General features: G+C 41.7%; 1 protein-coding gene across 2 annotated transcripts in view; it reads right to left on the reverse strand.

Annotated features, from left to right (window-relative positions):
* ESR2 (estrogen receptor 2) overlaps positions 1-16698 on the reverse strand; it is a 62219-nt gene that overhangs the window by 26521 nt on the left and 19000 nt on the right. For both annotated transcript variants that reach the window (XM_012464175.2, XM_012464174.2), the window contains exons 4-5: positions 9986-10285; positions 6176-6314 (exon numbers count right to left, since the gene is read on the reverse strand). In XM_012464175.2, coding sequence (XP_012319598.1) covers positions 6176-6314; positions 9986-10285 — 439 coding nt within the window. The remainder of the gene's footprint in view (positions 1-6175; positions 6315-9985; positions 10286-16698) is intronic.

A 16698-nucleotide genomic window follows, 5' to 3' on the forward strand; every position in this document is an offset into this window, starting at 1 on the left:
AAGACATCATAAATGGCCAGGCGTGCTGGTTCCCGTCTGTAATCCTAGCACTTTGGGAGGCTGAGGCTGGTAGATCGCGAGATCAAGAGATCGAGACCATCCTGGCCAACATGGTAAAACCCCGTCTCTACTAAAAATACAAAAATTAGCTGGTATGGTGGCATGTGCCTGTAGTCCCAGCTACTTGGGAGGCTGAGACAGGAGAATTGCTTGAACCCAGGAGGTGGAGGTTGCAGTGAGGCAAGATCACACCACTGCACTCCAGCTCAGCGACAGAGTGAGACTCCATCTCAAAAAAAAAAAAGACATCATAAATAACAGCCCAATAAAGGTCTTTCAGATGAGTTATACAGAACAAAATTAGAAAAGACTCTAAAATAAATTAATGACATATATTTCATTTATTTTATAATTTTAGATTGAAACTGAATTATAAGTAAGAAATTAGGACAGGATTAAAAGAGTTGAATTAAAGACAGGGCCGGCTGGGTACAGTGGCTCTCATCAGTAACCCTAGTGTTTTGTGAGACCAAAGTAGGAGAATCACTTGAGGCCAAAAGTTCAAGACCAGCCTGGGCAACATAGTGAGACCTTGTCTCTACAAAATTATAATAATAATAACCAGGCATGGTGGCATACAACCCATAGTCCTAGCTACTCAAGGGGCTGAGGCAAGAAGATGACTTGAGGCCAGGAGGTCGAGACTGCAGTGAGCTATGATGGCACAACTGCACCCCAGCCTAGGCCACAGACAGAGAGCCTATCTCTAAACAAAAACAAAAACAAAAAACAGGGCATATGATTCGAATGTTAAAATATTGAAACAATGTATCAATCAAACTGAGCTACTTAGAAAATTTATTTTTGGACACTATCTGTCCATAAACTACTAAATAAAAGTAAAATCAATAATAACATGGAATATCTTTGTATTAGTCCATTTTCACACTGCTAAAAAGTACTACCTGAGACTGAATAATCTATGAAGAAAAAGGGTTTAATTGGCTCACAGTTCCACATGGCTGGGGAGTCCTTGGGAAACTTACAATCATGGCAGAAGGCAAAGGGAAAGCAAGGCACATCTTACATGGAGATAGGAGATGAAGTGAGTAAGCGAGACGGGAGGAACTGCCAAACGCTTTTAAAGCATCAGCTCTTGTGAGAACTCACTATCATGAGAACAGCGTGGGAAACTGTCCCGGAGATCCAACACTCCCACCAGGTTCCTCCCTTGACCCATGGAGATTACAATTCCAGATGAGATTTGCTGGGGACACAGAGCCAAAGCATAGCAATTTTATTACTTGATTTTATTGATTGATTGATTGAGACAGAGTCTCACTCCAATGCCCAGATTGGAGTGCAGTGGCGCGATCTCTGCTCACTGCAAGCTCCGCCTCCAGGTTCAAGTGATTCTCCTGCCTCAGCCTCCCTTGTAGCTGGGATTACAGGCACGCACCACCACGCATGGCTAGTTTTTGCATTTTTAGTAGAGACAGGGTTTCACCATGTTGGCCAGGCTGGTCTTGAACTCCTGACTTCAAGTGATTCACCTGCCTCAGCCTCCCAAAGTGCTGGGATTACTGGCATGAGCCGCTGTGCCCGGCCTAAAGAAGAAGATTATTTACTACAACAAAATGTTGAATGAGTGGGCCTTCCTTTGGGGTACACTATTTTATACCTGCATATATACCTGCAGGCGGCACACACCTGCATACAGACCATGATTTACCTCTGTGTGTATGGCAATGGCAGGGAGTGCTTAAGGCTTAGAACATAAAAAGGACTTAATAAATATTGAACTGAAGTGAAATTACTTATGTGCAAAGGGTAAATTAAAATTTGGAACTGAAAATTCGATAGCTAACTTGAAGGAATTTAGCATACAAACAACTAATGTGAATGTAAACTCAAGACAGTTATACATCTACCATTCCACGGAACCGTCTACGAGACAGTTATACGTCTACCATTCCACGGAACCGTCTACGAGACAGTTATACGTCTACCATTCCACGGAACCGTCTACGAGACAGTTATACGTCTACCATTCCACGGAACCGTCTACGAGACAGTTATACGTCTACCATTCCACGGAACCGTCTACGAGACAGTTATACGTCTACCATTCCACGGAACCGTCTACCAGACAGTTATACGTCTACCATTCCACAGAACTGTCTACGAGACAGTTATACATATACCATTCCATGGAACTCTCTACAAGTGTCCACAATGGGGTCCAAGCTCAGATACAAACTTCCTCTGACTTTTTAATAATTTAACATTAGTCAGTTGCCTGTTGATACTAAGGACACATAAAATGTCTTTGCTTATGTGATTTTTTTGAGCAAGTAGATAATCTTCACATGCATTTATGATGAATTTAGTGGTTAGCAAAAGAACTAAATGCTTAGAAATAAGCTGAGGTAACTAGATTTTCCTCTCATTCTCAGTGGCAAGAAATTTTTTTGTTGCAGAGGCCTCAACAAGAATAAAGGGAAACAGAAATCATAGTTTCAGTATCCACAAATGGGTTGTTAGTTGTAATCACTGTTTATACAGCCATATTACCACTGGAAGAAACTCTGCTAGGACAATTCAGCAGAAGACAGTTATTTTCAAATGGTGTGAAGATTATCTATTCGCTTCGCAAAAAAGAGTCCTAATAGAACTTCTTTAAGGAGCATTACTCCTGACTTTTTGAATGAGCAAATCCTCCAGAAATATACCTATTACGTAAAAGTATATTTATCTGTATAAAAGATGACTAAGTAACTGAACTAGCTTAGACTTCAAGTTCCAGACTTCACAAAGTTAATGTGTTAAAAATACTAGAGATGGTAGGCTGGGCACAGTAGCTCACACCTGTAACCCCAGCACTTTGGGAGGCTGAGGTGGGAGAATCGCTTGAAGTCAGGAGCTTAAGACCAGCATGGCCAACACGGTAAAACCCTGTCTCTCTCTTTTTTTTTTTTTTTTAAGATGGGGCTTCACCATGATGGCCAGGCTGGTCTTGAACTCCTGACCTCTGGTGATCCACCCACCTCGGCCTCCCAAAGTGCTAGGATTACAGGCGTGAGCCACCACGCCCAGCCAAAACCCTGTCTCTACTAAAAAAAATATAAAAATCAGCCAGGCGTAGTGACACATGCCTGTAATCCCAGCTACTCAAGAGGCTGAGGCATAAGAATTGCTCGAGCCTGGTAGGTGAAAGTTGCAGTGAGCCGAAATTGCGCCACTGCATTCTAGCATGGGCAACAGAGTAAGACTCCATCTCAAAAACAAAAACTACTAGAGATTGCAACAAAAAATAAACACCAGTAGTCATTCCAAAAAAACGAAATGCCTGCTCAATGTGAATGCATTTACAATTCCCAAGAATTCCTCTTCTATACTCAATCAAATATACTAGATTTATGTATGTTACAAAACATAATACTTTCACATAAGTTATAGAGGCAGTGTGAGTCTATTAGAAATAATTTGTAAGAAAAATAACTTTTCTTCTATTAACTAAAAGGTAGGCCTAATATTTTTCCAGAATTTGTGTCCACTTACAGTAATGTTATACACACACTTACAGGAATTAGAGAACCCATGCAGAGAAAAGGGAGAGTTAATTGTACTAAAAACCAGGAATGAAATAGTCACTAAAAATAAACACTAAATTTGCCATCAATTTAGAAATCAACATAAAAGAAAATTTAATCCCAATGTCTGTAAATGAATTGATTCGTGAAGGGATGGAACGTCTTCCTAGGACTAACTTCTAGGAGAAATATATGTGTATATTTATACATATGTACACTTGGCTTCAGTTAAAACACCAAGTGGAATACAATGAATGAATGAGGGCAATGGCTTGGCCACTGTGCTTGGCTTTTCAGCCTGCCTTGCAACATGGTACCCTGAGATGACAGTGGGAGGAGTGGATATTTGCAGTGTGCTAGGAGTAGAACAGGGCTGTTCTCTACCAAAACGCTTCTGTTCTGCAGGATGTGCTCTTTGTCAACATTGTTATCCATGACAACAGGTAGAATAGACAGTTAGTTTGCCATTTGGGAACCCCCCAAGTCCAGCTCCACCAGCTATTATTCTACCCATAAGCAGGTTTTTTTTTTTTTTTTAATTTTTTATTTACTTTTAAAGGATGGGGTTTCACCATGATGGCCAGGCTGGTCTTGAACTCCTGACCTCAGGTGATCCACCCACCTCGGCCTCCCAAAGTGCTAGGATTACAGGCGTGAGCCACTGTGCCCGGCCCTGTAAGCAGGTTTCTTTCTTTTTTTTTTTTTTTTGGAGACGGAGTTTCGCTCTTGTTATCCAGGCTGGAGTGCAATGGCGCGATCTCGGCTCACCGCAACCTCCGCCTCCTGGGTTCAGGCAATTCTCCTGCCTCAGCCTCCTGAGTAGCTGGGATTACAGGCATGCACCACCATGCCCAGCTAATTTTTTGTACTTTTAGTAGAGACGGGGTTTCACCATGTTGACCAGGATGGTCTTGATCTCTTGACCTCGTGATCCACCCGCCTCAGCCTCCCAAAGTGCTAGGATTACAGGTGTGAGCCACCGCGCCCAGCCATAAGCAGGTTTCTTAATCTCCCATTTCTAATACCTGAATGACAGAGATAATAATGGTGCTTATTCCCCCAAAGAGTGTAGGAAGACTGTGAAGATTAAATGTGTCAACATAAGTCAAGTGCTTAAGGTGCTGCCAAGCACATACAAGCCAATAGGTTAGCTGTTTTGTTTGTTACTGAAGGGTCTTATGCCCTGCACTGCTCTGGGCTTCAAGAGCCTCCCTGCGTGGTTCACCACCTGGGAGTGAACCACTCCCTGTTCAAGTCACATCAGTCCTCCAGCTTTTCCCTAAGGATCTGTTCTCTATCAAAACACCTTCATTATGCAGAACAGTGCTCTTTTAATAACATTGTCAACCATGACAAAAGGCAGAATGGGGACTGATACCTTGGGGTATCACTCTTCATCTGTGTAACACAGGGTCTTCTGATGATCTAAAGTGGTAACAGGATAATAATGCAAGAGTTGAGGTAGGCACTAGCCATCCTCCCACTCTGTAGAGATGTGGCTGAACACTCAACACTAGTAGTTTTTCCATAAAAGAGGTGTGGAAATCAATTTCCATGAAGATTTCAAACTGCTTAAATTTATACCAAGAGGGTAGTCTACTTTTCCCGCTAAAAAAACTTGAGCATTTTTATATAGTCCAGCTTTCCCTCCATAAACAGTTCATTTAAGTCAATTAAAAATTGGTTCATTTTCTGTGTCATCTTTAAAAGAAAATCAAACACAATCAAGTTATAGCAACACATCCCAATTTCTGTTAAGTTTCATGTGATTTTAGTAACTCTTACTTCCACCACTATTGCCAAAAATGCTATAGTACATGCATTAGGATGAGTTAAAGCAGGCCGGGCACAGTGGCTCACACCTGTAATCCCAGAACTTTGGGAGGCCGAGATGGGCAGATCGCCTGAGGTCAGGAGTTCAAGACCAGCCTGGCCAATATGGTACAGCCCTGTCTCTACTAAAAATACAAAAATTAGCCTGGCGTGGTGGTGGGCACCTGTGATCCCAGCTACTTGGGAGGTTGAGGCAGGAGAATCACTTGAATCCGGGAGGTGGAGGTTGCAGTGAGCCAAGATTGAACCACTGCACTCCAGCCTGAGGAACAGAGTAAGACTCTGTCTCAGAAAAAAAAAAAAAAAGAGTTAAAGCATGTGAAAATAAACTTGGTAGATTTTTAAGACTATTATCACCAGTCCAGAAAGCTCCAGATGTAATTGGTCACTATAGGTACAAAAAACAGAAGAACAGCTTAAGACTGTAACCTGAAAATGGAATTTTTAATGCAGAAAAATCTATGTTGACTTATACACATAGTGGCCACATTCCTACAGGATACAGTCCCCTATTAAGGCGCTGGCCTGTAATGTACCACAGATTAAAAATGAGTCACAGGACTCTGAATCCTTGATCCTCTCTCTCTCCTTCTCTGGTTCTTGACCCAGTGAAGGATCTGATGATACCATCATCCTCTAATTGCCCTGCAGGTGCGAGATTTTAATTGCAGCACCTAGGACTTTGTTCCCACTCACTAAGCACCTTACTCAAACAAGTTGGAGAAGAAACACAATACATTTTTTCTCACCTGTCCAGAATGAGATTTGGAGCAAAGATGAGCTTGCCGGGGTGGTCAATTGAGCGCCACATCAGCCCCACCATTAACACCTCCAACCAGCAGCTCTCCAAGAGCCGCACTTGGTCCAACAGGCGGAGCTCCACAAAGCCTGGGGAAAGCAAGAGGTAGTGAGACACCCCCACCCCTCCTCCTCAGCTCCCTGTGTCTGTAGAGATAGAATGGCAAGTGTTAAAACACTAAGAAAACACAAACCATTAGGGAATCGATATTTTATAGATGTGATTAACTGCTCATTAAAGGAAGAAAACTTTTAAGTTAAGCTGCGCAACCAGTTTCCAGTCTTGGACCCCTTCTAGAGACATACTTCATTTAGAGTTTGTCAAGCACTATGACCTGGGCTCAGAACCAATCGTTGTTAGCTGTGTCCTAATAATTCCTCTGCGCTACTGAGAAGGTTAATGTTTGGCTGCCAGTCAGAGAAGCTGCCTGTCTGACCCAATCCTTGACTGGGATCAGAAGGGGTCGGGGAATGCAGTAGGTGGAGGTTGCAAGTGGAGGCACACAGACAGCAGTGCCAGGCCGCTCAGAAAGCCAAGGACTCAACAGCAAGGATTTCTCTGATTGCTTAAAATTTCCCATCCAGTGTTAAGATCCTTCTTCTCGGTAGAAGCACTGTTTCTTGGTGATTCTATCCTAAACAGCAAATACAGTCCAGGCACAGTGAGGCACACGTGTAATCCCAGCACTCTGGGGGGCCAAGGTAGGTAGATTGCCTGTACCCAGGATTTGGAAACCAGCCTGGCCAACATGGAGAAACCCCATCTCTACAAAAAAATTAGCTGGTCACGGTGGCAGGTGCCTGTAGTCCCAGAAACTCTGAAGGCCGAAGTGGGAGGACAGCTTGAGCCCAGGAGGTCAAGACTGCAGTGAGCCAAGATCATGCCACCACACTCCAGCCTGGGCAACAGGGTGAGACCCTGTCTCAAAAAAATAAATAAATAAAGAGCAAATATGGCCAGGCGCGGTGGCTCACGCCTGTAATCCCAGCACTTTGGGAGGCCGAGGTGGAAGGATCATCATGAGGTGAGGAGATCGAGATCATCCTGGCAAACATAGTGAAACCTCGTCTCTACTGAAAATACAAAAAATTAGCTAGGCGTGGTGGTGCATGCCTGTAATCCCAGCTACTTGGGAGGCTAAGGCAGGAGAATTGCTTGAACCCAGGAGGCAGAGATTGCAGTGAGCTGAGATGGCGCCACTGCACTACAACCTGGGTGAGAGTACAAGACTCTGTCTCAAAAAAATAATAATAAATAAAGAGCAAATATAACGAAGCAGGTCCTGACAACCTAATAACACATGTTGGTCACAATATTGATTGAAAACAGGTAACCTCTGGGGAGGGGAGCACTTTAAAAAAAAGCAGAGAACACTGGGGCTTCCTCCACAAGCCATGATAAAAGGAGAGGGCCATGTAATATAAATATGGTAACAAAAGACAGAGCGTTGGCATGAAATAGACTCTGGTTTGAACCCCAGCTCAGCCTCTTTCTAGTTGGTCACTTAATTTCCCATTAAGTCTTTGTTTTTCTTACAGGAAAATGGGGGTAATAATGTCTATCTCTGAGAATGTCCTATAGGCAGGATCTCTTATCATCCTTATTTTACAGATGAGGACACTATGGCAGAGAGAACACATGTGGTTCAAGTCTTGGAACAATTATAATGCCAATTTGCATAAAGGAGAATTTCATGGTGTTATGAATGTAAAGATGGATAAATACTTTCTAAATCCACATGCTATGCTCAACTTAGGTTCTTAATGTGTATACACCTTCCCAATCTCACCCACAATGATAGACAATAAGCCTACCCAAGAGAGATCACGGTTCTTAATCTTGTAGATATTCAACAAGATTAAGGCTAGATGATAATTTTTTTGTTTGCTTGGACAATGACTATGCCAGCTGGGGCGGGGTGGGGGAATCACACCTTCAGACTATGCCTATGTTTCCTGAAAATTTTTCAAAACACCAGGTTTAACAAGGAATAATGCAGCTGAAAAGTTCAGATTTCTTATGGCACAAAGAAGGGGCACAGCTTTCAGCAATAACTAATTTCACCACTGCTCTCCATGTGTGGTCCTGCAAAACCGTGTTTGGAATACATTTAAAGCAAAAACTAGAGGAAAGTGCATCAGTACTGTCTCCTCTGGGAAAAAGCAGAGAAAATAAAGTAATTCTGGGAAAGGTGAAGATGCTAGACAAAACAAAATACAACTAGAAACCAAAAAATCCTCAGGAAGCTCAGAAGAAATGGGCCCAGGCCAACAAAAATCCCCAAATGATACTGTCACTGTAGGCCTCTGTTCCCCGGGCTCTTTACCTGGAACCGCTCTTCCCCCAGCTTCTCACCCCTCCTCATCTTTACATTTGCCCAGTACACTTGCTGCTCTCCAGGCCATGGGAATGCCTCCAGTGGCTCAGAACTTGTAAGAGACTTCATTTCTTCAAGGACTGTAAAGAAGGGCATGGGGAAGCTTTCACAGGGGGATTGTGGGGTGTTGCCATTCTAGGTTAGAATCCTAGATTCACTCCTCCACAGAAATACCAAGTCAAATGATAATTAGCTGGTAATTTTAGCATCATACAGCCCTTCAGGTATATATTACAAATGGCCTTGGGAGAAGTGATCATTTTAGAGGATGGAAAATGCAGGTTCCAAATGATAACTCATGAGTCACTAAGCTCATTTTTAACTCAATGGCATTCCAAGTTTATGGGCCCACTGAGGATTCATGTAACTTCAACCACTGATTTACTCTATTTGTCCATACATACTTATTTATGTACATAATATTGATTCTCTATTGGAATAATAATTTATAAAATTCTATTTAACATCTGACAAACCTTTCACTTCCAAACCAGTCATACTGCACCCTACCCCATCCTACCCAAACATGCCCCTCCTCTCAAGGTGAGGAGTCCACAGCCAAAGGACGGGTCAATGTGGAGCCCAGCTTATTTATTTATTTATTTATTATTTTTTTAGACAGAGTCTTGCTCTGCATGATCTCGGCTCACTACAACCTCCGCCTCCCGGGTTCAATCGACTCTCCTGCCTCAGCCTCCCAAGTAGCTGGGATTACAGGCATCTGCCACCATGCCTGGCTAATTTTTGTATTTTTAGTAGAGACAGGGTTTTGCCATGTTGGTCAGACTGGTCTTGAACAGCTGACCCTGTATTCCGTCCTCCTCAGCCTCTCAAAGTGCTGGGATTACAGGCATGAGCCACCACTCCTAGCTGAGCCCATCATTTTAACCCTGTTCCAGGTTCCAGGACCCTAGGATTTCTTGCCCAAATGACCCCAAGCCCAATTCCAGAGCCTGGGTGGGTTCCCTGGGTCCATCCTCCCAGACCTCTAGGCACGAAAGGTGGCCAACAGGTGTCTGTAGCAGATGTGGACACATAGGATGGGGTTTGTGCAAGGCAGTATGGGATGCATCTGTACATGGGAAAAGAAGGGAGTCAAGAATAGAAATGGCTGGGTGACATACAGCTCTTTCTGCACTACCATGTCTGGTACAGAACTCAGAGCAGTCTCAGAATTCTAAATCAGAACATGACCTTGTTGAAGGTAGGTATGCCAAGATGGGAGGAAAGAGCATATTGCACTCAAAAGTTACTAATCTAGCTGTGGAAGTGTTAAATATCTAGGCACAGCTCGTGGACCTCTACTTTGTACTCTTGGCCCTTAAATATTAGCAGCAGGCCTTTCTACAAGTACGTGGAAAACTGATAACCAGAAAGCCCTACCGGGAATCTTCTTGGCCCAGCTGATCATGTGTACCAACTCCTCGTCGGCCAGCTTGGTCAGGGACATCATCATGGAGGCCTCGGTGAAGGGCACGCTGGGGCGGCTGATCAGCACATGGGGCGGCTCGGCCTCCAGGAGGGTAAGCACCAGCTGCTCGGGGCTCAGGGGGCTCAGCAGCAGCTCCCGCACTCGGGGCACGTGACCGCCACTTCTCTTGGCCTTGCCGGCGCAACGCTGCTGCTCCTCGGCATTTCCCTGTCTCCGCACAAGGCGGTACCCACATCTCTCTCTCCGGGAGCCTGAAGAGGAAAGCAGAGTCATTCGAATTGCCAGGGTAAAAGCACAGTCAAGTAAAAGAAGCCTGACTCTTCAGTCCGTGGGGCATATATCAAAGATTACTATGGTCTTGACTGTACTAGCAAAACCAACAACGTAACTTTTCAGCAACTTTTTAGGTCTCCATTTCCAGGTCATCTATAGATGCTAACTCCATTTCTCTATAAAGAGCGCTCATATAACTGTTTCCAAACCATGAAATTAGGAATTTTCTTCAGGAAGGAAAATGGGGATATTTCCAAAGGTATCAAATAATATATTTTATTATAACACATTCTTAAAATGTTTATATGCATGTGTGCACGTTTATATTTCTTTTTCATACTTATACAAAACAAGTATATTTCAAATAACTAAGTGAAAAAAATCTGGAGAATATAGAAGAGAATAAATTTTGGCATAAACTCTTTCAGTTTTTTAATGCTTTTATGTTTTTCCATGTTTTATACACAAAAATATTTATTTATTTATTTATGAGCCACAGTCTCACTGTGTCACCCAGCCTGCAGTTCAGTGCTGCGATCTTGGCTCACTGCAACCTCAGTCTCCAGGTTCAAGCAATTCTCCTGCCTCAGCCTCCTGAGTAGCTGGGATTACAGGTACCTACCACCACACTTGGCTAATTTTTTTTTTTTTTTTTTTGAGATGGAGTCTCACTCTGTCACCAGGCGCCAGGCTAGAGTGCAATGGCGCAACCTCAGCTCACTGCAACCTCCGCCTTCCGGATTCAAGCAATTCTCCTGCCTCGGCCTCCCAAGTAGCTGGGACTACAGGCACACGCCACCATGCCCAGCTAATTCTTGTATTTACTTAAGTAGAGACGGGGTTTCACCATGTTGGCCAGGCTGGTCTCAAATTCCTGACCTCAGGTGATCTGCCCATCTCGGTCTCCCAAAGTGCTGGGATTACAGGCATGAGTCACTGCGCCTGGCCTTTATACACAAAATTAGATTGCAGTATATACACTATTTTATTTTAATTGTATTTTTGAGAGTCTCACTCTGTTGCCCAAGCTGGAGTATAGTGGTGCAATCATAGCTCACTGCAGCCTCCGTCTCCTGGGCTCAAGCAACCCTGCTGCCTCAGCCTCCTGAGTAGCTGGCACTCCAGGAACATACCACCATGCCCAGCTAATTTTAAAATATTTTTGTAGAGATAGGGTCTATATTGCCCAGTGCTCAATAGTTTGACTATTTTCTCAGAACCCATTGGACATTAAAAATCATTTTTAATGTTTGCTAATCTAACAAATGACTAAACCATCTTGCTTTACTTTGTATGTTTTAATTACTAGCAAATTTGATTTATATGCTTATTCTTTGTATTTACTTTTTTTTTTTTTTTCAGAGACAGGGTCTCTCTGTCACCCAGGCTGGAGTATGGTGGAATGGTCATGATCACAGCCCGCTGCAGCCTCAACCTATCGGGCTCAAGGGATCCTCCCACCTCAGCCTCCTGGGTAGCTGGGACTACAGTGTGTACCACCACACCTGACTAATTTTTGTATTTTTTGTAGAGACAGGGTCTTGCTATGTTGCCCACACTGGCCTTGAACTCCTAGGCTCAAATGATCCTCTTGCCTTGGCCTCCCAAAGTTCTGGGATAACAGGTAGAAGCCACCACACCCAATCCAATAATTAAGTTTTGGTGATACAGAAACAAGGTGGAACCAAAATACCAAACAATAACATGTAAGATGAGAGATGAATGATTTTGGTTAGAATTTCTAAGATTCTTTTTTTGGGAAGATAAAAGCTTAAATTCCCAAATTAATCAAGAACACATGTTAAAAAATAGAAATGTCATTAAAGGAATTTAAATGTGGCTAAGCATGGTGGCTCACACTTGTAATCCCAGCACTTTAGGAGGCCAAGGGGGGGGGATCACTTGAGGCCAGAAGTTCAAGACCAGCCTGGGCAACATGGTGAAACCCTATCTCTACTATTAATACAAAAATCAGCTGGGCGTGGTGGCACACCCCTGTAATCCCAGCTATTTAGGAGGCTGAGGCAGGAGAATCACTTGAACCCGAAAGGCGGAGGCTGCAGTGCGCCGAGATCATGCCACTGGACTCCAGCCTGGGTGACATAGCGAGACTTTGTCTCAAAAGAAAAAAGGGAAATAAAACAGAATGTATGATTTTCAAACTAGTAAAAGAAGAAAAAGAAAACATAAAAATATGATTAACTCCTAAAAGGAAAGAAGTGGAAAATACATAATAAAAATTTTAAAATCACAAAATAAGATAGAAATGAACCCAAATATTAGTTATCACAATAAAGAAAAAATACTAAATTGACCATTTAAGAGTGACTCTGAAACCATATATATTTTTAAATCTAGACCTAGATTAGTCGTAAGAGAGATACCTCACATACAGAAAAACAAAGTAGACAGAAAAATATATAACAGGCAAAAATTAACCAAATAAATTGATGTTACTCTATTGATATCAGACAAATAAACTTTAAGGCAAAATTTATTATTATAGATAAGGAGACTCATTTCTAGAATATTAATAAAAGATAAATAATTCTAAACTCATATACTTCAAAACAACATAGGCCAGGCGCAGTTGGCTCACATCTGTAATTCCAGCAATTTGGGAGGCTGAGGCTGGTGGATCACTTGAAGTCAGGAGTTCGAGACCAGCCTGACCAACATGGTGAAACCCCATCTCTACTACAAATACAAAAATTACTCAGGCATGGTGGCACATTCCTGTAATCCCAACTACTCAGGAGGCCTCCGGAGGCAGGAGAATTGCACAAACCTGGGAGGCAGAGGTTGCAGTGAGCCGAGATCACGCCACTGCACTCCAGCCTGGATGACAGAGCAAGACTCTGCAGAAAAAAAGAAAATCATAAACAACAAAACACAGCCTCCAAATACAACACAAAAAAGTGATTGCAAGAAAAAGGGAAACTGACAGATGCACTATTATAATGGGATATTTAAACCTCTCTCTCAACAGCTGAAAGAGCAAAAAGTCAGAATGCAGAATATTTGAACCACATAATTAACAAGCTTGATCTATAAAGACCATAGAAATTTTGCAAAACTTATCACATACTAGGCAATGAAGAAAATCTTAAGTAAAATACGGATCATTCAGACCATATTCTCTGACCATAAGAAAAATAGAAATCAACAACAAAAATATAACTTCTAAATCTGTATACATTTGAGCACCAAAATCTTTATAAGTTTTCATTGGTTAAAGACAAAAATGTGAAATGGAAATTAAGAAAGACATGTTGTAAGTCAGGATGTCATTAGCATGGTTACAACTTTTATATGAATTTCCCCTTAAAAAAACCCTAAAAGTTAAAATCTGCAAAATGCTTAGTTTTTACACCCCATTTGATTACGTTTTTTTCACTAAATTCGATTTCTACATTTAAAATAATAAATATGTTAGAAAGTATGAGCAAATTTAAATTATTGGCTCCCAGGAAAATTTATCAGAATTTCCCCTTAACCTTGACTAGTTATAGTAGAAGAAAGTGCTCTATTTATTCAGAACATTTGAACCAAATTTACTGCTGAAAGAATTAAAGGCCTAAAATATAATTCATTTTATTTGTAATCAAGTAGAATGCTATGGATATTTAAGGTCAATTATATACCTAGGGTAAAATGGAACACAATGTATGTTTATTTTTATTTTACTTTAAGTTCTGGGATACAAGTGCAGAATGTGCAGGTTTGTTACATAGGTATACACGTGCCATGGTGGGTTGTTGCAAAATGTATGGTTTTAAAAAGCACCTGTATGCCAGGCACAGTGCTCATGCCTGTAATCTCCCAGCACTTTGGGAGGCTGAGGCCAGAGGATCACTTGAGCCCAGGAGTTCAACTAGTCTGGGCAACATGGTGAAACCAGGTCTCTACAAAAAATACAAAAATAAGCCAGGCATGGTGGTACACACACCTGTAGTCCCAGCTACTCAGGAGGCTGAGTTGGAAGGATTAGTTGAGCCCAAGGAGGTCAAGGCTGCAGTAAGCCAAGATTGTGCCACTGAACTCCAGCCTGGGCAGCAGAGTGATACTCTCTCATGGGAAAAAAGAAAAAAAAAAAAGCACCTTTATGATCATGCATTTCTCTTTTGTAGAGTATATAAGAAAAAGCAATTTACAAAACAGATTTACATACCCTTTACACACTCAAAGTGAGAGATTTTGAACTCATACATTCAAATTTACTTGACAAGTTTTCACTGACAAAGTCTAATGTCCTAGGCCCTGTAATGAGTTCTGAGAATTCTAGACTCAATAAATAAAGCCCTTGACAAGGAACTCATTTTTCTATCGAGGATGTTTCTAGTGTTATGACTTTTATACTGTAACCTAGGCAGCTGCCTCTCAGTGAGCTTAATGAGCAGCTCTACCAAATAGGAGTGCTCCATATTAGAGTGGCAAATAGCCCCAGCCAAAGATGATGATAATAATAGTGATAAATGATACTAATGGCAGCTAACATCTACTGGAAGCTTCTATGCACCAGTCATTGCATATTGCACATAGATTATTCTGACAGCTACCCTACAGTATAGGAGCTATTACTGCCTCCAATGTACAGAGGAGGAACCAAACATAAGCTCAAATAACTTGTCTAAGATGGTATAGGTAGAAAATAGTAGAAGCAGGATCTAAACCCAAGCAGTAGCCTGAATCCAGAGCTGATGCTTTTAACCACTATTTTATACTATCTACCTATCAAATCCCTTTCATGGAAGAATATACAGCAGGTATAGAAAGATATGGCACCCAAAAGATTTTGAGCTATCCTAGCAATATGAGGATATAGGCCAAATACATGGCTATTCAGATCGATCGCCTAGTTCCTTACATTTCAGTGTATCCTTATAATGAAGTTTCATCCATAAAATTAGTCTAAGTGAATGTCGTCCTACCATTATATGACCACATCAAAACTTTAGTAGAAAAGACAAGATCAGAAATCAGAAGAAAAAGGTGATAACAGACTACATGGTTTCAGAATAATAGGGGGAAGCAGGATGGTACAGGAGGATGCAAAATGCAGGTAGAATCTCTAAGCCTTCAAGACCTGATAGAAGAAAAAGCATGGCCAAGCGTGGTGGCTCATGCCTGTAATCCAAGCACTTTGGAGGCCAAGGCGGGCGGATCACCTGAGGTCGGGAGTTCAAGACCAGCCTGACCAACATGGTGAAACTCTGTATTTAAAAAGAAAAAAGAAAAAAAAAAGAAAAAGCATGCATAGAGGGTTTGGGGGAGGGCAGATAGGAAGAGCGATGGGAAAGGAGAGAGACAGAATTAAGAAAGTTCATCTCTAATGGTCTTTCTCTATGGTCAGTAAAGGGTGAAATATCCCATTGTATATGTGCAACAACCCATCTCATTTCTTCTGTAATCTCCACAGAGAAGACAGTCTTTTCTTAAACTTTCTGGCTAAATTCAGAAATTTCTCTCATTCCCTTTTCTATGAAAGCTTCTTTAACTATCCCTCTGTACTCTGTCTCATGAAAGAGCATTGTATCAAAACTCATATGAGCTTTCCAGGGAAGGAGGAGAGAGAAGGAGAAAAACTAAAACTGAGTGTCAGGTACTAAGCTAAGTCTTCATACATGTTTTCATACTTATTCTTCACAAAGTCCAGTGAAGCAGATATCTCAGCTCAGAGATAAGAAAACCGATGGCCAAAGAGGTTCAGTAGTTTGAGCACAGTCACAGTCAGCAAGAAGTGATGAAACAGACTCTATGAGGTCCAACCTCCATGCCCTTCCCAGCATACACTGCCTTGAGCCATGAGGGCTACCGCTGTGCAACAGACACTAGTACAACAAAAGCATTCTTAAGACTAAGCTGGAAATCATTTTTTAAACACACACACACACACACACACACACACACACACATTCACCTTAAAATATTGTTGAACTTAAAACTTAAAACATTTATTTGCAATCTTTTGTCAGGGAGCCAAGGCTTTCTCTCTAATTATCTGGGCCAATTAGACAAAGTCACTTTTTTGCATAAACCTACCCATGAGATATCTCTGGATTTTTAGTTTCAGCTTCTTTAAAACAGAGCAAGAACCTAGATACTTCTAAGGAATTCTGAATTCAGGATCTTCCTACGTTTGTTTTGCCCCCCAATCTCACCCATACCTATCTCAATAGCTATTAGCCCTTTAAGATTTTATTCAAGTAGTCATAAAAGATTTTATTCAAAACTTTCAACTAAGCTTTCATAGAAAAAAGCAAACCTGTCTTTTCCTATTCATAATGTTTGCATAAATTTTAATTAAATTTCATAATGTAACAATTACATTGAGTAGAAACAGGTTTGAGAAGAAGCCCATTGGTTTCTGATAAGGATAAACTGAAGCAAT

Source organism: Aotus nancymaae, unplaced genomic scaffold, assembly GCF_030222135.1.
Source record: "Aotus nancymaae isolate 86718 unplaced genomic scaffold, 86718_ANA_hifiasm-v0.15.2.pri h1tg000011l, whole genome shotgun sequence".
Taxonomy (NCBI): Eukaryota; Metazoa; Chordata; class Mammalia; order Primates; family Aotidae; genus Aotus; species Aotus nancymaae.